This window comes from Ambystoma mexicanum, chromosome 2p, assembly GCF_040938575.1.
Source record: "Ambystoma mexicanum isolate Mex_15411 chromosome 2p, UKY_AmexF1_1, whole genome shotgun sequence".
Classification (NCBI taxonomy): Eukaryota; Metazoa; Chordata; class Amphibia; order Caudata; family Ambystomatidae; genus Ambystoma; species Ambystoma mexicanum.
In genome coordinates this window covers 1,467,582,163-1,467,603,330 of record NC_090923.1, presented here as the reverse complement: position 1 = coordinate 1,467,603,330, position 21,168 = coordinate 1,467,582,163, and the positions used below count along the sequence as shown (strand labels likewise).

Here is a 21,168-nt window from a genome sequence, read left to right as displayed (position 1 = left end):
AGGCGCCACAGCCAAATGGTGGGAGGGATGAGGCAGGGGTTTTCGTGACCATGAGTGCATGTCAGTCCAGCTGAATGGGCCATAGTTTTAGAATGCAGATAATAAGGGTACGCCCTAAAGCATTTGGAATCAACTGACTGTGTTTCGATGCAGATTTCGAAGAGAATGTAGACAGAGATAAACATTGTAAGTGGAGTAAGATGGGGCAAGTGCACTATCCTTCTGCACATGACGACAGTCTGGCAAACTTTCAGGTAACACGTTCTAGTGATGTCAGCATGTCTTTGGCTCAGTGGCAGACAAGGATTAAGGCTTCCGCAAGGCCTGTGGATCAATGTTAACCTTCATGCATTTGAAAAAAATGCAAAAATGCACAATGGAACAGGAGGGCTAACTTGTAAAAATTGAGCATGATTGTAGCTTTATTTTCTCCATCATGAATGGAAGCCTATAAGTACCAGAACACTAATTGATGTGAGCCTAAAACAAATATCATCGAAGCTTACTGCTGCATTTTAAAGATGTACATACACTCACCCAGAGAAACGGTATGATTGGGTTGTCTGCCTATAGTCGATGTTTAACACAGACTTGCAGATTGCTTTCCATAATCCAAAGAACGTGTACTATAAAGAAGCATCAAAAAAGCATTTCTCCCGTTTAGGGACCCTTTCACTAAAATGACCTACATGAAAAGCAAGAGCAGGCAATTGGGTAAACAATGCCACCAGAAAGTAATAAGGCAAATCTGTTTGTGGAAACAGAACAATACTATACAGTGAAACAGGATTATCTATCCAGGATTACAGATATGCTTGTGGAAAGGACATATTTGGTTCCACTGCATCCAATTTGGTGACCTAATCACCTCTCCCTATGTGCATATGTGGAACGGCTTTCCTGGACACGAAGCATGACATATGGGGCAGTAATACACTTCTGGGCAAAGCCAATTTCACATTGTAAAACAATCAAATGCAGAGCTGTGAACAGTTGTCATTTGTATATTCACCATATCCGGATCAGGATCCGAATCCTGCTGCAGTAGCTTTATCTAAAAGTCGGAAATAAACAGCAGTGGGGCGGTGGAGGCCATTAGATGAAACCCCGACAGCTCCCGCCCAAAAAATCGCATACCTAACGGTACTGGGAGGTGCAATATAAGTATTACTGCGCATGCCTAGACGCTAAGACACAGCTCACGAAGACATGCTCAAAAGTCAGCGCAGACAGCCCTCACGAGGACATGCGCAAAAGCAGTGCAAAGACACTACTCGCTTAGACAAACTCAAAGGCAGCACAAGCGACTGGGAAGGGAGTTCACAGAGCAGGCGCTTCCAGTACCTTTTCATCAGGAGAACTCTACCCCCGGAAATTCTTGTTTACATACCTGCTTACTGAGCATGCGTTGTGTCTCAGTAATTAACTGGATAGGATTTTCTGACGCTTGATACTAGTTCCCCTGCGAGAAACGGAACATTGGTTGATGCGAGATAGAGTGTGAGTGGGCTAGTTCCCATTAGAGAATTGGCTCTTTTTGCCCCTGGTGGACAAGTCCTGTATAATAATGGGAACGAACCTACTCACACTGAGAAGGCTAGTTGCCATTAGAGAAATGACCCGTTTTGCCCCTAGTGGCCACCTCCTACATAATAATGGGAACTAGCCTACTCACACTGAGAAGGCTAGTTCCCATTAGAGAATTGGCTATTTTTGCCCCTAGTGGCCAAGTCCTGCATAATAATGGGAACCAACCTACTCACACTGAGAAGGCTAGTTCCCATTAGAGAAATGGCCCTTTTTGCCCGTAGTGGCCACCTCCTACATAATAATGAGAACTAGCCTACTCACACTGAGAAGGCTAGTTCGCATTAGAGAAATTGCCCTTTTTGCCCCTAGTTTATGTTTATTCATTTATATTGCACGCCAGACCCGAGGGTAAGAGGGCGCAGGAGCAACAAGGTTAGTCTCAGCTTGGTTGCAATGCTGTACAGTAATTTACAGTGAGTACATTGGTTAAAACAGTTGCCATAGTAGCAGTGATATACAGTTTACAGGTATACATATTTACATAGTTTACAGAGGTAAGGTAAGTTATCAGTCAATTAACGGCCATTGTTCTTTATCCACTGGATGTAGTTACGTCTAAAGTGGGTGTAGGTTTGAGGTGTCCTTAATGAAGGCGGTAGGGAATTCCAGTGTTGGGCTGCTTTCACCTGGAAGCTGTTGCCGCCCATTTTGGTTTGTTTGAATGCAGACCAAGTGACAATTCAGTATTGTGAGAATGCGGGACCAAGAGAATGCAGTTCCGTGGGGAATGCAGACCAAGTGACAATTCAGTATTGTGAGAATGCAGGACCAAGAGAATGCAATTCCGTGGGGAATTGTAAATTGTAATTGTTTATTTATACAGCGCTTATACACAGGTGGAGTGCTTCAAAGCGCTTCAAGGCGGGAAGAGAACAAGGGAATACAGTAATCATTCTTAGGCCTTAACGTTTCTGAATGATCTAAAGAGAAAAGACTAGGCCTGTCTGCATTTCTCCTAGTGAAAGTGCATGAAGTGTTGCAGTTGCGACCAAGCTAGGTTGGGGGCACACAAAAAAGGGGGGGAGGGGCAGGACAGACAAACCTACAGGTCCAAGTACATTTAGGTAATTCATGCATACAGACGGAGGTGCGAGGAAGGAGGTATGGGGGGTGGGACAAACGCGTCCAGTCCAGCAGAGCCCCGGGTTAAGTGCAGAGAGGTTGCCCCGCACATGAAACGTAAGCTGAAGTACAATAATGCTGAACATAGAGCAGTGGCCCAGAGGCAAGTGCAAAAAACTAGCAGGGGAGCCTGGGACCTGTAAGGCTCTGGAGGTGAACCAGGCAACCAGTCAGCAAAAAACACTGAACAGAGTTAGGGAGGAGAGGGAGGAAGGAGGGTGAAGAGAAAAAGAATGGTGGTTAGCAGGAGAGAGGGAGAGAGAAGGAGGAAGAGAAGAGGAAGGTCTTGAGGAGTTTCCGGAATTTAAGGTGCTCTGGCTCAAGACAGAGAGAGGCAGGGAGGGTGTTCCAGAGGGAGGCACCTGCAGAGGATAAGGATCTACGCCCAAATCTCTGTTTGTGAAAGTGGCTCACCCGCAGAGAGTTGGAGGAGGCCGAGCGGAGGGCTCTAGAAGGCCTTATGCAGAGGGTCTTGAACTTGATCCTTGCAGCCATAGGCAGCCAGTGGAGGGATTTCAGTGCTGGAGAGATGCGGTGCCTGGGCTTGAAGTGAAGGATAAGTCTTGCGGTTCTGTTCTGGATGAGTTGTAGAGGACGGAGAGTAGAAGTAGGAAGGTTGAGAAAGAGGCTGTTGCAGTAGTCAAGCCTAGATAGAACCAGGGCTCTCGAGGTGATGAGCCTCTGCGGGAAAGTGAAAAAAGGTAGACTAACTCTGAGGAGGTGCAGTTGGTAGTGGGACTTTTTGGAGATGTCTGAGATGTGAGAAGAGAAGGAGAGAGTGGAGTCGAAGATGACCTCTAGATTTTTTGCCTCTTTTGTGGGTGAGGGCGCAGGGCCAAGGGAGGCTGGCCAGTGGGAAAGTGGGAGCAGGGGTCCCAATGAGGATGGACTCTGTCTTACTGGCATCTAAGACTGAATTGTGGATGGACAGTCGGGGATCAGCTAGGAGGAGGAGGCTGAGGGAAGCCTGAAAGAGAGCTGTGTGTCATTCGCATAACATTGAAAGTTAGAGGTAAAGGTAGAGATCCTGTGAGCCAAGGGGGCCATGTATATATTGAAGAACCAGGCAGATATGTTGGATCCCTGGGGGACAACACAAGTAGAGAGAGTGATAGAGGAGAGAAAGGATCCAAGTTCCACCTGGGAGGGCCAGTCAGAGAGAAAGGAGGCGAGCCATGCCAGGGCCTGATCTGTGATTCCAAGAGTATCACAGAGACAGGTGATTAGGATGTTGTGGTTGACCATATCAAAAGCAGAAGAGAGGTCAAGAAGAATGAGGACAGAGGGAGAACTAGGATCAAGATTTGAGAGCAGGTCTTCACGGGTATTCAGAAGAGCAGTTTCTGTGCCTCTGGATGATCTAAAGCCAGACTGATGGTCGTGGAGACAACCAACAGATTCAGTGTGGAGGGTAAGTAGAGAGATGGCCGCTTCTCCAGACCAAATGAATGCAGATTGCAGATTGTGACAATGCAGGACCAAGACAATGCAGTTCCGTGGGGAATGCAGACCAAACGACAATTCATGCCCCTGACAATATAGATCTTGTACCCAGTACATGGTCTATGAGAAGATAGTCCCCATGATAATGCAGGTTCAGTGAGACTGGCTCCCCTATAATAATAATGCAGCTTAAAATGCAGATCATGGAGCATGCAGACTCCATGGGAATGCAGACTCAGTGAGAAATCGGCCCTGGGAAAATGTATCAGGGATGTACACTTTTGTCACGACAAGGGAGACTTAAGTAGTCCCAAAAGTGCTACTACCCATGCTCCCTTGAAAGCCACGCATTGCAGCTGCGCCATTCGTAGCAGTTGTAAGCTATGTAGGAGGTAGGCTGGGTGGTGTACCATCCCCTTCCCGAGGTCGATACATTGAGTACCATTACATTGGATAGTAACAATAGTTCTTATTACAGGGCTAGGAATTGGGAATTCTCTAACATGAACCAGTTATGTTCAAAAACAAATGTAATTCCAGCACTGGCACAGTCAATGAATCACAAAGGCCCAGCCGCGTGGCTCTTTCATTATTATTACAGTAAAAAAAACATACACACTGGTGAAAACTTGGACCATTTAGCGCCAACCCTTAAAAATAATATACAGGCTCTTATAGCTGGACCCAGAAATTCCACACTTGGATATGGATGGGGCCTGCATTAACCCGCATTATTTTTTCTAAAATTCCATTTTTGTTTTTTTGTGGCCACGTCCTGCATAATAATGGGAACTAGCCTACTCAAACTGAGAAGGCTAGTCCCATTAGAGAAATTCCCCCTTTTGCTCCCCTGGTGGCCAAGTCCTGCATAATAATGGGAACTAGCCTACTCACTGAGAAGGCTAGTTCCCATTAGACAAATTGCCCTTTTTACCCCTAGTGGCCACCTTCTGCACAATGATGGGAACTAGCTTACTCACACTGAGAAGGCTAGTTCGCATTAGAGAAATTGCCCTTTTTGCTCCCCTAGTGGGCAGGTCCTACATAATAATGGGAACTAGCCTACTCCCTTTTTTGCTCCCCTAGTGGTCTGGTCCTGCATAATAATGGGGTTTAGATTATTCACACTGAGTGGGCTAGTTCCCATTAGACAAGAGGACCTTTCTGCCTCTCCAGGTCGAAGGGCCGTTTCTCTAATGGGAAATAGCTGTTTCAGTGTGAGTGGGCTAGTTCCCATTAGACGAGAGGACCTTTCTGCCTCTTCAGGTCAGAGGGTCGTTTCTCTAATGGGAAATAGCTGCTTCAGTGTGAGTGGGCTAGTTCCCATTTTCCCCCACCCTTCCCTCACTCTAAAAAGGACCCACGGGTTAGAGCAGGAGCGTTCTGCAGCACACAGTGTGTTTTTCTCCCCTTGAATCTTTGTGACTGGAAACAGGTGTTTGTTGCAAGTAATCCGAATGTGACTGTAAGCAAGCAGAACCCTTTGCACACTTCCTGATGAAGAGCATGCAAGTCACTGTGGCAAAAGCTATGCAAATCGCGCAACCTACCAAAGATGAATTAGAGAACCCCCGCAGAGAACCATTGATTGCAAAAACAGAATAGCTTGCTGACATAGCAGCCCAGTGCAGGACGCCATGTGGAGCTGCAACGTGTAATGGGTTTGGCTGCAATGCAAACAAGCCCACTTACACGCGCACATCTGCTCAAAGGTATCCGGTCATTTTTTCAAATGCATTTCTTCGAAATGCAATTATGTCGAAAACATTTCGTCGAAAAAAATGTTTTCGAATGTATTATTTTTTTATTTAATATGTTTTTTTGGGGGGTTTTGAAAGTTAAAGAAAGTGTTTGAAAAAAACAGGAGGTTTGGGGGGAACCTCCCATTTAAAAAATAAATTAAAAAAAGACATTCAAAATATTTTTTTTCGCCGAAATGTTTTCGACATAATGGCATTAAAAAAAAATTTATTCAAAAATGTCACTATAAACCCTGCTCAAACAAGCGGACAAAAACTGCGACAAGCGACCTCCAAATATTGTAAGTGACTTTTGGCAAAAAGAAGCCCAAAGTCGCTTATAATAAGCACACCTGGCAACACTGCTTGCACCGTCAGCCAAAGCCTTCCAGCTTCCCGAATCCCGCTCACTGAAATTGCTCCAGAATCGCTTCATTGCTCCAGAAAAATCAACAATGATGACATAGGAAGTCACGTGAAGAAGAGTAGGCGGGCCGTTGCTATGGTCCGTTTCTCGGATGGGAACTAGTCACTACCATACTAGTTCCCATCCGAGAAATGGACCATTGGTTGCTAGGGCCATTTCTCAGATGGGAAATAGCTGCTTCAGTGTGAGTGGGCTAGTTCCCATTAGAGAATTGGCCCTTTTTGCCGCTAGTGGCCAAGTCCTGCATAATAATGGGAACTAGCCTACTCACACTGAGAAGGCTAGTTCCCATTAGAGAATTTACCCTTTTTGCTCCCCTAGTGGCCAAGTCCTGCATAATAATGGAATTAGCATACTCACACTAAGAAGGTTAGTTCCCATTACAGAAATTGCCCTTTTTGCTCCCCTAGTGGCCAAGTCCTGCATAATAATGGGAACTAGCCTACTCACACTGAGAAGGCAAGTTCCCATAAGAGAAATGCCCCTTTTTGCTCCCATAGTGGTCTGGTCCTGCATAATAATGGGGTTTAGACTATTCACACCGAGAAGGCTCGTTCCCATTAGACGTGAGTGGGCTAGTTCCCATCAGACAAGAGGACCTTTCTGCCCCCTGTCTGCCTCTCCAGGTCAGAGGGCCGTTTCTCTAATGGGAAATAGATGCTTCAGTGTGAGTGGGCTAGTTCCCATTAGACGAGAGGACCTTTGTACCTCTCCAGGTCGGAGGGCCGTTTCTCTAATGGGAAATAGCTGCTTCAGTGTGAGTGGGCTAGTTCCCATTACAAGAGAGGACCTTTCTGCCTCTCTGGGTCGGAGAACCATTTCTCTAATGGGAAAAAACTGCTTCAGTGTGAGTGGGCTAGTTCCCATTAGACGAGAGGACCGCTCTTTCTCTCCAGGTCGGAGGGCCGTTTCTCTAATGGGAAATAGCTGCTTCAGTGTGAGTGGGCTAGTTCCCATTAGTCACAGAGACCTTTCTGCCTCTCCACGTCAGAGGGCCGTTTCTCTAATGGGAAATAGCTGCTTCAGTGTGAGTGGGCTACTTCCCCTTAGACTTGAGTACCTTTCTGCCGCTCCAGGTCGGAGGGCCGTTTCTCTAATGGGAAATAGCATCTTCAGTGTGAGTGGGCTAGTTCCCATTAGACAAGAGGACCTTTCTGCTTCTCCAGGTCGGAGGGCCGTTTCTCTAATGGGAAATAGCTGCTTCAATGTCAGTGGGCTAGTTCCCATTAGATGAGAGGACCTTTCTTCCTCTCTGGGTCAGAGGGGTGTTAAATGGGAAATAGCTGCTTCAGTGTGAGTGGGCTAGTTCCCATTAGACGAGAGGACCTTTCTGCCTCTCCAGGTCGGAGGGCCGTTTCTCTAATGGGAAATAGCTGCTTCAGTGTGAGTGGGCTAGTTCCCATTAGATGAGGGACCTTTCTGCCTCTCCAGGTCAGAGGGCCATTTCTCTAATGGGAAACAGTTGCTTCAGTGTGAGTGGGCTAGTTCCCATTAGACGAAGGGACCTTTCTGCCTCTCCAGGTCAAAGGGCTGGTTCTCTAATGGGAAACAGCTGCTTCAGTGTGGGTGCGCTAGTTCCATTAGACTAGGGTACCTTTCTGCCTCTCCAGGTGGGAAGGGCCGTTTCTCTAATGGGAAATAGCTACTTCAGTGTGAGTAGGCTAGTTCCCATTAGACAAAAGGATGTTTCTGCCTCTCCAGGTCGCAGGGCCGTTTCTCTAATAGGAAATAGCTGCTTCAGTGTGAGTGGGCTAGTTCCCATTAGACAAGGGGGCCTTTCTGCCTCTCCCGGTCGGAGGTCCCTTTCTCTAATGGGAAATAGCTGCTTCAGTGTGAGAGGTCTAGTTCCCACTAAACGAAAAAACCTTTCTGCCTCTACAGGTCAGAGGGCCGGTTCTCTAATGGGAAATAGCTGCTTCAGTTTGAGTGGGCTAGTTCCCATTAGACGAGAGGACCTTTCTGCCTCTCTGGGTCGGAGGGCCATGTCTCTAATGGGAAATAGCTGCTTCAGTGTGAGTGGGCTAGTTCCCATTAGACACAGAGACCTTTCTGCCTCTCCAGGTCAGAGGGCGGTTTCTCTAATGGAAATAGCATCTTTAGTGTGAGTGGGCTAGCTCCCATTAGACAAGAGGACCTTTCTGCTTCTCCGGGTCAGAGGGCCGTTTCTCTAATGGGAAATAGCTGCTTCAATGTCAGTGGGCTAGTTCCCATGAGATGAGAGGACCTTTCTTCCTCTCTGGGTCAGAGGGGTGTTTCTCTAATGGGAAATAGCTGATTCAGTGTGATTGGGCTAGTTCCCATTAGACCAGAGGACCTTTCTGCCTCTCCAGGTCAGAGGGACGTTTCTCTAATGGGAAATAGCTGATTCAGTGTGAGTGGGCTAGTTCCCATTAGACAAAAGGACCTTTCTACCTCTCCAGGTCGGAGGGCCTTTCTCTAATGGGAAATGGCTGCTTCAATGTGAGCGGGCTAGTTCCCATTAGATGAAAGGACCTTTCTGCCTCTACAGGTCAAAGGGCCGTTTCTCTAATGGGAAATAGGTGCTTCAGTGTGAGTGGGCTAGTTCCCATTAGACGAGGGGACCCTTCTGCCTCTCCAGCTCGGAGGGCCGTTTCTCTAATGGGAAACAGTTGCTTCAGTGTGAGTGGGCTAGTTCCCATTAGTGGAGGGGACCTTTCTGCCTCTCCAGGTCGGAGGGCCATTTTTATAATGGGAAATTGCTGCTTCAGTGTGGGTGCACTAGTTCCCTTTGGACTAGGGTACCTTTCTGCCTCTCCAGGTCAGAGGGCCGTTTCTCTAATGTGAAATAGCTGCTTCAGTGTCAGTGGGCTAGTTCCCATTAGACGAAAGGACCTTTCAGCCTCTCCAGGTTGGAAGGGCCGTTTCTCTAATGGGAAATAGCTACTTCAGTGTGAGTAGGCTAGTTCCCATTAGACGAAAGGACGTTTCTGCCTCTAAAGGTTGGAGGGCCGTTTCTCTAATGGGAAATAGCTGCTTCAGTGTGAGTGAGCTAGTTCCCATTAGAAGAAAGGACCTTTCTGCCTCTCCAGGTCGGTGGGCCGTTTCTCTAATGGGAAACAGCTGCTTCAGTGTGAGTGGGCTAGTTCCCATTGGGCGAGGAGACCTTTCTGCCTCTCCAGGTCGGAGGGCCATTTCTCTAATGGGAAACAGCTGCTTCAGTGTGGGTGCGCTAGTTCCATTAGACTAGGGTACCTTTCTGCCTCTCCAGGTGGGACGGGCCGTTTCTCTAATGGGAAATAGCTACTTCAGTGTGAGTAGGCTAGTTCGCATTAGACAAAAGGATGTTTCTGCCTGTCCAGGTCGCAGGGCCGTTTCTCTAATAGGAAATAGCTGCTTCAGTGTGAGTGGGCTAGTCCCCATTAGACGAGGGGGCCTTTCTGCCTCTCCCGGTTGGAGGTCCCTTTCTCTAATGGGAAATAGCTGCTTCAGTGTGAGAGGTCTAGTTCCCACTAGACGAGAGAACCTTTCTGCCTCTACAGGTCGGAGGGCCGTTTCTCTAATGGGAAATAACTGCTTCAGTTTGAGTGGGCTAGTTCCCATTAGACGAGAGGACCTTTCTGCCTCTCTGGGTCGGAGGGCCATTTCTCTAATGGGAAATAGCTGCTTCAGTGTGAGTGGGCTAGTTCCCATTAGACACAGAGACCTTTCTGCCTCTCCAGGTCAGAGGGCGGTTTCTCTAATGGAAATAGCATCTTTAGTGTGAGTGGGCTAGTTCCCATTAGACAAGAGGACCTTTCTGCTTCTCCGGGTCGGAGGGCCGTTTCTCTAATGGGAAATAGCTGCTTCAATGTCAGTGGGCTAGTTCCCATGAGATGAGAGGACCTTTCTTCTCTCTGGGTCAGAGGGGTGTTTCTCTAATGGGAAATAGCTTATTCAGTGTGAGTGGGCTAGTTCCCATTAGACCAGAGGACCTTTCTGCCTCTCCAGGTCAGAGGGACGTTTCTCTAATGGGAAATAGTTGATTCAGTGTGAGTGGGCTAGTTCCCATTAGACAAAAGGTTCTTTCTGCCTCTCCAGGTCGGAGGGCCGTTTCTCTAATGGGAAATAGCTGCTTCAATGTGAGCGGGCTAGTTCCCATTAGACGAAAGGACCTTTCTGCCTCTACAGGTCAAAGGGCCGTTTCTCTAATGGGAAATAGGTGCTTCAGTGTGAGTGGGCTAGTTCCCATTAAACGAGGGGACCTTTCTGCCTCTCCAGTTTGGAGGGCCGTTTCTCTAATGGGAAACAGTTGCTTCAGTGTGAGTGGGCTAGTTCCCATTAGTGGAGGGGACCTTTCTGCCTCTCCAGGTCTAAGGGCTGTTTCTCTAATGGGAAACAGCTGCTTCAGTGTGAGTGGGCTAGTTCCTATTAGTCGAAGGGACCTTTCTGCCTCTCCAGGTTGGAGGGCCATTTTTATAATGGGAAATTGCTGCTTCAGTGTGGGTGCGCTAGTTCCCTTTAGACTAGGGTACCTTTCTGCCTCTCCAGGTCAGAGGGCCGTTTCTCTAATGTGAAATAGCTGCTTCAGTGTCAGTGGGCTAGTTCCCATTAGACGAAAGGACCTTTCAGCCTCTCCAGGTTGGAAGGGCAGTTTCTTTAATGGGAAATAGCTACTTCAGTGTGAGTAGGCTAGTTCCCATTAGACGAAAGGACGTTTCTGCCTCTAAAGGTTGGAGGGCCGTTTCTCTAATGGGAAATAGCTGCTTCAGTGTGAGTGAGCTAGTTCCCATTAGAAGAAAGGACCTTTCTGCCTCTCCAGGTCGGTGGGCCGTTTCTCTAATGGGAAACAGCTGCTTCAGTGTGAGTGGGCTAGTTCCCATTGGGGGAGGAGACCTTTCTGCCTCTCCAGGTCGGAGGGCCATTTCTCTAATGGGAAACAGCTGCTTCAGTGTGAGTGGGCTAGTTCCCATTAGACGAGGGGACCTTTCTATCTCTCCCGGTCGGAGGGCCCTTTCTCTAATGGGAAATAGCTGCTTCAGTGTGAGAGGGCTAGTTCCCATTAGACAAGAGGACCTTTCTGCCTCTAAAGGTTGGAGGGCCGTTTCTCTAATGGGAAATAGCTGCTTCAGTGTGAGTGAGCTAGTTCCGATTAGACAAATGGAGCTTTCTGCCTCGTTGGGTCAGAGGGGCGTTTCTCTAATGGGAAATAGCTGCTTCAGTGTCAGTGGGCTAGTTCCCATTAGACAAAAGGACCTTTCAGCCTCTCCAGGTTGGAAGGGCCGTTTCTCTAATGGGAAATAGCTACTTCAGTGTGAGTAGGCTAGTTCCCATTAGACGAAAGGACGTTTCTGCCTGTCCAGGTCGCAGGACCGTTTCTCTAATGGGAAATAGCTGCTTCAGTGTGAGTGGGCTAGTTCCCATTAGACAAGCTCTCCCGGTCGGAGGGCTCTTTCTCTAATGGGAAATAGCTGCTTCAGTGTGAGAGGGCTAGTTCCCATTAGACAAGAGGACATTTCTGCCTCTAAAGGTTGGAGGGCCGTTTCTCGAATGGGAAATAGCTGCTTGAGTGTGAGTGAGCTAGTTCCCATTAGACGAGGGGACCTTTCTGCCTCTCTGGGTCCGAGGGACGTTTCTCTAATGGGAAATAGCTGCTTCAGTGTGAGTGGGCTAGTTCCCATTAGTCGAGGGGACGTTTCTGCCTCTCCAGGTCGGAGGGCCGTTTCTCTAATGGGAAATATCTGCTTCAGTGTGAGTGGGCTAGTTCCCATTAGACCAGGGGACCTTTCTGCCCCTCGAGGTCAGAGGGCCATTTCTCTAATGGGAAATAGCTGCTTCAGTGTGAGTGGGATAGTTCCCATTAGACAAAGGGGCCTTTCTGCCTCTCCAGGTCAAAAGGCCATTTCTCTAATGGAAAATAGCTGCTTCAGTGTGAGTGGGCTAGTTCCCATTAGACGAGGGGACCTTTCTATCTCTCCCGGTCGGAGGGCCCTTTCTCTAATGGGAAATAGCTGCTTCAGTGTGAGAGGGCTAGTTCCCATTAGACAAGAGGACCTTTCTGCCTCTAAAGGTTGGAGGGCCGTTTCTCTAATGGGAAATAGCTGCTTCAGTGTGAGTGAGCTAGTTCCCATTAGACAAATGGAGCTTTCTGCCTCGTTGGGTCAGAGGGGCGTTTCTCTAATGGGAAATAGCTGCTTCAGTGTCAGTGGGCTAGTTCCCATTAGACAAAAGGACCTTTCAGCCTCTCCAGGTTGGAAGGGCCGTTTCTCTAATGGGAAATAGCTACTTCAGTGTGAGTAGGCTAGTTCCCATTAGACGAAAGGACGTTTCTGCCTGTCCAGGTCGCAGGACCGTTTCTCTAATGGGAAATAGCTGCTTCAGTGTGAGTGGGCTAGTTCCCATTAGACAAGCTCTCCCGGTCGGAGGGCTCTTTCTCTAATGGGAAATAGCTGCTTCAGTGTGAGAGGGCTAGTTCCCATTAGACAAGAGGACATTTCTGCCTCTAAAGGTTGGAGGGCCGTTTCTCGAATGGGAAATAGCTGCTTGAGTGTGAGTGAGCTAGTTCCCATTAGACGAGGGGACCTTTCTGCCTCTCTGGGTCCGAGGGACGTTTCTCTAATGGGAAATAGCTGCTTCAGTGTGAGTGGGCTAGTTCCCATTAGTCGAGGGGACGTTTCTGCCTCTCCAGGTCGGAGGGCCGTTTCTCTAATGGGAAATATCTGCTTCAGTGTGAGTGGGCTAGTTCCCATTAGACCAGGGGACCTTTCTGCCCCTCGAGGTCAGAGGGCCATTTCTCTAATGGGAAATAGCTGCTTCAGTGTGAGTGGGATAGTTCCCATTAGACAAAGGGGCCTTTCTGCCTCTCCAGGTCAAAAGGCCATTTCTCTAATGGAAAATAGCTGCTTCAGTGTGAGTGGGCTAGTTCCCATTAGACGAGGGGACCTTTCTATCTCTCCCTGTCGGAGGGCCCTTTCTCTAATGGGAAATAGCTGCTTCAGTGTGAGAGGGCTAGTTCCCATTAGACAAGAGGACCTTTCTGCCTCTAAAGGTTGGAGGGCCGTTTCTCTAATGGGAAATAGCTGCTTCATTGTGGGTGGGCTAGTTCCCATTAGATGAGAGGACCTTTCTGCCTCTCCTGGTCGGAGGGCACTTTCTCCAATGGGAAATAGCTGCTTCAGTGTGAGTGAGCTAGTTCCCATTAGAAGAAAGGACCTTTCTGCCTCTCCAGGTCGGTGGGCCGTTTCTCTAATGGTAAAAAGCTGCTTCATTGTGGGTGGGCTAGTTCCCATTAGATGAGAGGACCTTTCTGCCTCTCCTGGTCGGAGGGCACTTTCTCCAATGGGAAATAGCTGCTTCAGTGTGAGAGGACTAGTTCTCATTAGACGAGAGGACCTTTCTGCCTCTGTAGGTCGGAGGGACGTTTCTCTAATGGGAAATAGCTGCTTCAATGTGAGTGGGCTAGTTCCCATTAGACAAAGGGGCCTTTCTGCCTCTCCAGGTCAAAGGGCAATTTCTCTAATGGAAAATAGCTGCTTCAGTGTGAGTGGGCTAGTTCCCATTGGACAAGGAGACCTTTCTGCCTCTCCAGGTCGGAGGGCCATTTCTCTAATGGGAAATAGCTGCTTCAGTGTGAGTGGGCTAGTTCCCATTAGACACAGAGACCTTTCTGCCTCTCCAGGTCAGAGGGTGGTTTCTCTAATGGAAATAGCATCTTCAGTGTGAGTGGGCTAGTTCCCATTAGACAAGAGGACCTTTCTGCTTCTCCAGGTCGGAGGGCCGTTTCTCTAATGGGAAATAGCTGATTCAGTGTGAGTGGGCTAGTTCCCATTAGACCAGAGGACCTTTCTGCCTCTCCAGGTCAGAGGGACGTTTCTCTAATGGGAAATAGCTGATTCAGTATGAGTGGGCTAGTTCCCATTAGACGAAAGGACCTTTCTGCCTCTCCAGGTCGGAGGGCCGCTTCTCTAATGGGAAATAGCTGCTTCAATGTGAGCGGGCTAGTTTCCATTAGACGAAAGGACCTTTCTGCCCCTAAAGGTCAAAGGGCCGTTTTACTAATGGGAAATAGCTGCTTCAGTGTGAGTGGGCTAGTTCCCATTAGACGAGGGGACCTTTCTGCCTCTCCAGTTCGGAGGGCCGTTTCTCTAATGGGAAACAGTTGCTTCAGTGTGAGTGGGCTAGTTCCCATTAGTGGAGGGGACCTTTCTGCCTCTCCAGGTCTATGGGCTGTTTCTCTAATGGGAAACAGCTGCTTCAGTGTGAGTGGGCTAGTTCCCATTAGTCAAAGGGACCTTTCTGCCTCTCCAGGTCAGAGGGCCGTTTCTCTAATGTGAAATAGCTGCTTCAGTGTCAGTGGGCTAGTTCCCATTAGACGAAAGGACCTTTCAGCCTCTCCAGGTTGGAAGGGCAGTTTCTTTAATGGGAAATAGCTACTTCAGTGTGAGTAGGCTAGTTCCCATTAGACGAAAGGACGTTTCTGCCTCTAAAGGTTGGAGGGCCGTTTCTCTAATGGGAAATAGCTGCTTCAGTGTGAGTGAGCTAGTTCCCATTAGAAGAAAGGACCTTTCTGCCTCTCCAGGTCGGTGGGCCGTTTCTCTAATGGGAAACAGCTGCTTCAGTGTGAGTGGGCTAGTTCCCATTGGGGGAGGAGACCTTTCTGCCTCTCCAGGTCGGAGGGCCATTTCTCTAATGGGAAACAGCTGCTTCAGTGTGAGTGGGCTAGTTCCCATTAGACGAGGGGACCTTTCTATCTCTCCCGGTCGGAGGGCCCTTTCTCTAATGGGAAATAGCTGCTTCAGTGTGAGAGGGCTAGTTCCCATTAGACAAGAGGACCTTTCTGCCTCTAAAGGTTGGAGGGCCGTTTCTCTAATGGGAAATAGCTGCTTCAGTGTGAGTGAGCTAGTTCCCATTAGACAAATGGAGCTTTCTGCCTCGTTGGGTCAGAGGGGCGTTTCTCTAATGGGAAATAGCTGCTTCAGTGTCAGTGGGCTAGTTCCCATTAGACAAAAGGACCTTTCAGCCTCTCCAGGTTGGAAGGGCCGTTTCTCTAATGGGAAATAGCTACTTCAGTGTGAGTAGGCTAGTTCCCATTAGACGAAAGGACGTTTCTGCCTGTCCAGGTCGCAGGACCGTTTCTCTAATGGGAAATAGCTGCTTCAGTGTGAGTGGGCTAGTTCCCATTAGACAAGCTCTCCCGGTCGGAGGGCTCTTTCTCTAATGGGAAATAGCTGCTTCAGTGTGAGAGGGCTAGTTCCCATTAGACAAGAGGACATTTCTGCCTCTAAAGGTTGGAGGGCCGTTTCTCGAATGGGAAATAGCTGCTTGAGTGTGAGTGAGCTAGTTCCCATTAGACGAGGGGACCTTTCTGCCTCTCTGGGTCCGAGGGACGTTTCTCTAATGGGAAATAGCTGCTTCAGTGTGAGTGGGCTAGTTCCCATTAGTCGAGGGGACGTTTCTGCCTCTCCAGGTCGGAGGGCCGTTTCTCTAATGGGAAATATCTGCTTCAGTGTGAGTGGGCTAGTTCCCATTAGACCAGGGGACCTTTCTGCCCCTCGAGGTCAGAGGGCCATTTCTCTAATGGGAAATAGCTGCTTCAGTGTGAGTGGGATAGTTCCCATTAGACAAAGGGGCCTTTCTGCCTCTCCAGGTCAAAAGGCCATTTCTCTAATGGAAAATAGCTGCTTCAGTGTGAGTGGGCTAGTTCCCATTGGACGAGGAGACCTTTCTGCCTCTCCAGGTCGGAGGGCCATTTCTCTAATGGGAAATAGCTGCTTCAGTGTGAGTGAGCTAGTTCCCATTAGAAGAAAGGACCTTTCTGCCTCTCCAGGTCGGTGGGCCGTTTCTCTAATGGTAAAAAGCTGCTTCATTGTGGGTGGGCTAGTTCCCATTAGATGAGAGGACCTTTCTGCCTCTCCTGGTCGGAGGGCACTTTCTCCAATGGGAAATAGCTGCTTCAGTGTGAGAGGACTAGTTCTCATTAGACGAGAGGACCTTTCTGCCTCTGTAGGTCGGAGGGACGTTTCTCTAATGGGAAATAGCTGCTTCAATGTGAGTGGGCTAGTTCCCATTAGACAAAGGGGCCTTTCTGCCTCTCCAGGTCAAAGGGCAATTTCTCTAATGGAAAATAGCTGCTTCAGTGTGAGTGGGCTAGTTCCCATTGGACAAGGAGACCTTTCTGCCTCTCCAGGTCGGAGGGCCATTTCTCTAATGGGAAATAGCTGCTTCAGTGTGAGTGGGCTAGTTCCCATTAGACACAGAGACCTTTCTGCCTCTCCAGGTCAGAGGGTGGTTTCTCTAATGGAAATAGCATCTTCAGTGTGAGTGGGCTAGTTCCCATTAGACAAGAGGACCTTTCTGCTTCTCCAGGTCAGAGGGCCGTTTCTCTAATGGGAAATAGCTGATTCAGTGTGAGTGGGCTAGTTCCCATTAGACCAGAGGACCTTTCTGCCTCTCCAGGTCAGAGGGACGTTTCTCTAATGGGAAATAGCTGATTCAGTATGAGTGGGCTAGTTCCCATTAGACGAAAGGACCTTTCTGCCTCTCCAGGTCGGAGGGCCGCTTCTCTAATGGGAAATAGCTGCTTCAATGTGAGCGGGCTAGTTTCCATTAGACGAAAGGACCTTTCTGCCCCTAAAGGTCAAAGGGCCGTTTTACTAATGGGAAATAGCTGCTTCAGTGTGAGTGGGCTAGTTCCCATTAGACGAGGGGACCTTTCTGCCTCTCCAGTTCGGAGGGCCGTTTCTCTAATGGGAAACAGTTGCTTCAGTGTGAGTGGGCTAGTTCCCATTAGTGGAGGGGACCTTTCTGCCTCTCCAGGTCTATGGGCTGTTTCTCTAATGGGAAACAGCTGCTTCAGTGTGAGTGGGCTAGTTCCCATTAGTCAAAGGGACCTTTCTGCCTCTCCAGGTCAGAGGGCCGTTTCTCTAATGTGAAATAGCTGCTTCAGTGTCAGTGGGCTAGTTCCCATTAGACGAAAGGACCTTTCAGCCTCTCCAGGTTGGAAGGGCAGTTTCTTTAATGGGAAATAGCTACTTCAGTGTGAGTAGGCTAGTTCCCATTAGACGAAAGGACGTTTCTGCCTCTAAAGGTTGGAGGGCCGTTTCTCTAATGGGAAATAGCTGCTTCAGTGTGAGTGAGCTAGTTCCCATTAGAAGAAAGGACCTTTCTGCCTCTCCAGGTCGGTGGGCCGTTTCTCTAATGGGAAACAGCTGCTTCAGTGTGAGTGGGCTAGTTCCCATTGGGGGAGGAGACCTTTCTGCCTCTCCAGGTCGGAGGGCCATTTCTCTAATGGGAAACAGCTGCTTCAGTGTGAGTGGGCTAGTTCCCATTAGACGAGGGGACCTTTCTATCTCTCCCGGTCGGAGGGCCCTTTCTCTAATGGGAAATAGCTGCTTCAGTGTGAGAGGGCTAGTTCCCATTAGACAAGAGGACCTTTCTGCCTCTAAAGGTTGGAGGGCCGTTTCTCTAATGGGAAATAGCTGCTTCAGTGTGAGTGAGCTAGTTCCCATTAGACAAATGGAGCTTTCTGCCTCGTTGGGTCAGAGGGGCGTTTCTCTAATGGGAAATAGCTGCTTCAGTGTCAGTGGGCTAGTTCCCATTAGACAAAAGGACCTTTCAGCCTCTCCAGGTTGGAAGGGCCGTTTCTCTAATGGGAAATAGCTACTTCAGTGTGAGTAGGCTAGTTCCCATTAGACGAAAGGACGTTTCTGCCTGTCCAGGTCGCAGGACCGTTTCTCTAATGGGAAATAGCTGCTTCAGTGTGAGTGGGCTAGTTCCCATTAGACAAGCTCTCCCGGTCGGAGGGCTCTTTCTCTAATGGGAAATAGCTGCTTCAGTGTGAGAGGGCTAGTTCCCATTAGACAAGAGGACATTTCTGCCTCTAAAGGTTGGAGGGCCGTTTCTCGAATGGGAAATAGCTGCTTGAGTGTGAGTGAGCTAGTTCCCATTAGACGAGGGGACCTTTCTGCCTCTCTGGGTCCGAGGGACGTTTCTCTAATGGGAAATAGCTGCTTCAGTGTGAGTGGGCTAGTTCCCATTAGTCGAGGGGACGTTTCTGCCTCTCCAGGTCGGAGGGCCGTTTCTCTAATGGGAAATATCTGCTTCAGTGTGAGTGGGCTAGTTCCCATTAGACCAGGGGACCTTTCTGCCCCTCGAGGTCAGAGGGCCATTTCTCTAATGGGAAATAGCTGCTTCAGTGTGAGTGGGATAGTTCCCATTAGACAAAGGGGCCTTTCTGCCTCTCCAGGTCAAAAGGCCATTTCTCTAATGGAAAATAGCTGCTTCAGTGTGAGTGGGCTAGTTCCCATTGGACGAGGAGACCTTTCTGCCTCTCCAGGTCGGAGGGCCATTTCTCTAATGGGAAATAGCTGCTTCAGTGTGAGTGAGCTAGTTCCCATTAGAAGAAAGGACCTTTCTGCCTCTCCAGGTTGGTGGGCCGTTTCTCTAATGGTAAAAAGCTGCTTCATTGTGGGTGGGCTAGTTCCCATTAGATGAGAGGACCTTTCTGCCTCTCCTGGTCGGAGGGCACTTTCTCCAATGGGAAATAGCTGCTTCAGTGTGAGAGGACTAGTTCTCATTAGACGAGAGGACCTTTCTGCCTCTGTAGGTCGGAGGGACGTTTCTCTAATGGGAAATAGCTGCTTCAATGTGAGTGGGCTAGTTCCCATTAGACAAAGGGGCCTTTCTGCCTCTCCAGGTCAAAGGGCAATTTCTCTAATGGAAAATAGCTGCTTCAGTGTGAGTGGGCTAGTTCCCATTGGACAAGGAGACCTTTCTGCCTCTCCAGGTCGGAGGGCCATTTCTCTAATGGGAAATAGCTGCTTCAGTGTGAGTGGGCTAGTTCCCATTAGACACAGAGACCTTTCTGCCTCTCCAGGTCAGAGGGTGGTTTCTCTAATGGAAATAGCATCTTCAGTGTGAGTGGGCTAGTTCCCATTAGACAAGAGGACCTTTCTGCTTCTCCAGGTCGGAGGGCCGTTTCTCTAATGGGAAATAGCTGATTCAGTGTGAGTGGGCTAGTTCCCATTAGACCAGAGGACCTTTCTGCCTCTCCAGGTCAGAGGGACGTTTCTCTAATGGGAAATAGCTGATTCAGTATGAGTGGGCTAGTTCCCATTAGACGAAAGGACCTTTCTGCCTCTCCAGGTCGGAGGGCCGCTTCTCTAATGGGAAATAGCTGCTTCAATGTGAGCGGGCTAGTTTCCATTAGACGAAAGGACCTTTCTGCCCCTAAAGGTCAAAGGGCCGTTTTACTAATGGGAAATAGCTGCTTCAGTGTGAGTGGGCTAGTTCCCATTAGACGAGGGGACCTTTCTGCCTCTCCAGTTCGGAGGGCCGTTTCTCTAATGGGAAACAGTTGCTTCAGTGTGAGTGGGCTAGTTCCCATTAGTGGAGGGGACCTTTCTGCCTCTCCAGGTCTATGGGCTGTTTCTCTAATGGGAAACAGCTGCTTCAGTGTGAGTGGGCTAGTTCCCATTAGTCAAAGGGACCTTTCTGCCTCTCCAGGTCAGAGGGCCGTTTCTCTAATGTGAAGTAGCTGCTTCAGTGTCAGTGGGCTAGTTCCCATTAGACGAAAGGACCTTTCAGCCTCTCCAGGTTGGAAGGGCAGTTTCTTTAATGGGAAATAGCTACTTCAGTGTGAGTAGGCTAGTTCCCATTAGACGAAAGGACGTTTCTGCCTCTAAAGGTTGGAGGGCCGTTTCTCTAATGGGAAATAGCTGCTTCAGTGTGAGTGAGCTAGTTCCCATTAGAAGAAAGGACCTTTCTGCCTCTCCAGGTCGGTGGGCCGTTTCTCTAATGGGAAACAGCTGCTTCAGTGTGAGTGGGCTAGTTCCCATTGGGGGAGGAGACCTTTCTGCCTCTCCAGGTCGGAGGGCCATTTCTCTAATGGGAAACAGCTGCTTCAGTGTGAGTGGGCTAGTTCCCATTAGACGAGGGGACCTTTCTATCTCTCCCGGTCGGAGGGCCCTTTCTCTAATGGGAAATAGCTGCTTCAGTGTGAGAGGGCTAGTTCCCATTAGACAAGAGGACCTTTCTGCCTCTAAAGGTTGGAGGGCCGTTTCTCTAATGGGAAATAGCTGCTTCAGTGTGAGTGAGCTAGTTCCCATTAGACAAATGGAGCTTTCTGCCTCGTTGGGTCAGAGGGGCGTTTCTCTAATGGGAAATAGCTGCTTCAGTGTCAGTGGGCTAGTTCCCATTAGACAAAAGGACCTTTCAGCCTCTCCAGGTTGGAAGGGCCGTTTCTCTAATGGGAAATAGCTACTTCAGTGTGAGTAGGCTAGTTCCCATTAGACGAAAGGACGTTTCTGCCTGTCCAGGTCGCAGGACCGTTTCTCTAATGGGAAATAGCTGCTTCAGTGTGAGTGGGCTAGTTCCCATTAGACAAGCTCTCCCGGTCGGAGGGCTCTTTCTCTAATGGGAAATAGCTGCTTCAGTGTGAGAGGGCTAGTTCCCATTAGACAAGAGGACATTTCTGCCTCTAAAGGTTGGAGGGCCGTTTCTCGAATGGGAAATAGCTGCTTGAGTGTGAGTGAGCTAGTTCCCATTAGACGAGGGGACCTTTCTGCCTCTCTGGGTCCGAGGGACGTTTCTCTAATGGGAAATAGCTGCTTCAGTGTGAGTGGGCTAGTTCCCATTAGTCGAGGGGACGTTTCTGCCTCTCCAGGTCGGAGGGCCGTTTCTCTAATGGGAAATATCTGCTTCAGTGTGAGTGGGCTAGTTCCCATTAGACCAGGGGACCTTTCTGCCCCTCGAGGTCAGAGGGCCATTTCTCTAATGGGAAATAGCTGCTTCAGTGTGAGTGGGATAGTTCCCATTAGACAAAGGGGCCTTTCTGCCTCTCCAGGTCAAAAGGCCATTTCTCTAATGGAAAATAGCTGCTTCAGTGTGAGTGGGCTAGTTCCCATTGGACGA

The 21,168-nt window shown here is 49.0% G+C and overlaps 1 protein-coding gene across 3 annotated transcripts in view; it reads right to left on the bottom strand.

Moving 5' to 3' along the window:
- LOC138567628 (uncharacterized) overlaps positions 1-1,145 on the bottom strand; it is a 534,099-nt gene extending 532,954 nt beyond the window's left edge. For all 3 annotated transcript variants that reach the window (XM_069646054.1, XM_069646055.1, XM_069646056.1), the window contains exon 1: positions 1,013-1,145. In XM_069646054.1, the coding sequence (XP_069502155.1) occupies positions 1,013-1,015 (3 nt within the window). In that variant the 5' untranslated portion in view covers positions 1,016-1,145. The remainder of the gene's footprint in view (positions 1-1,012) is intronic.
- Positions 1,146-21,168: the final 20,023 nt, after the last annotated feature.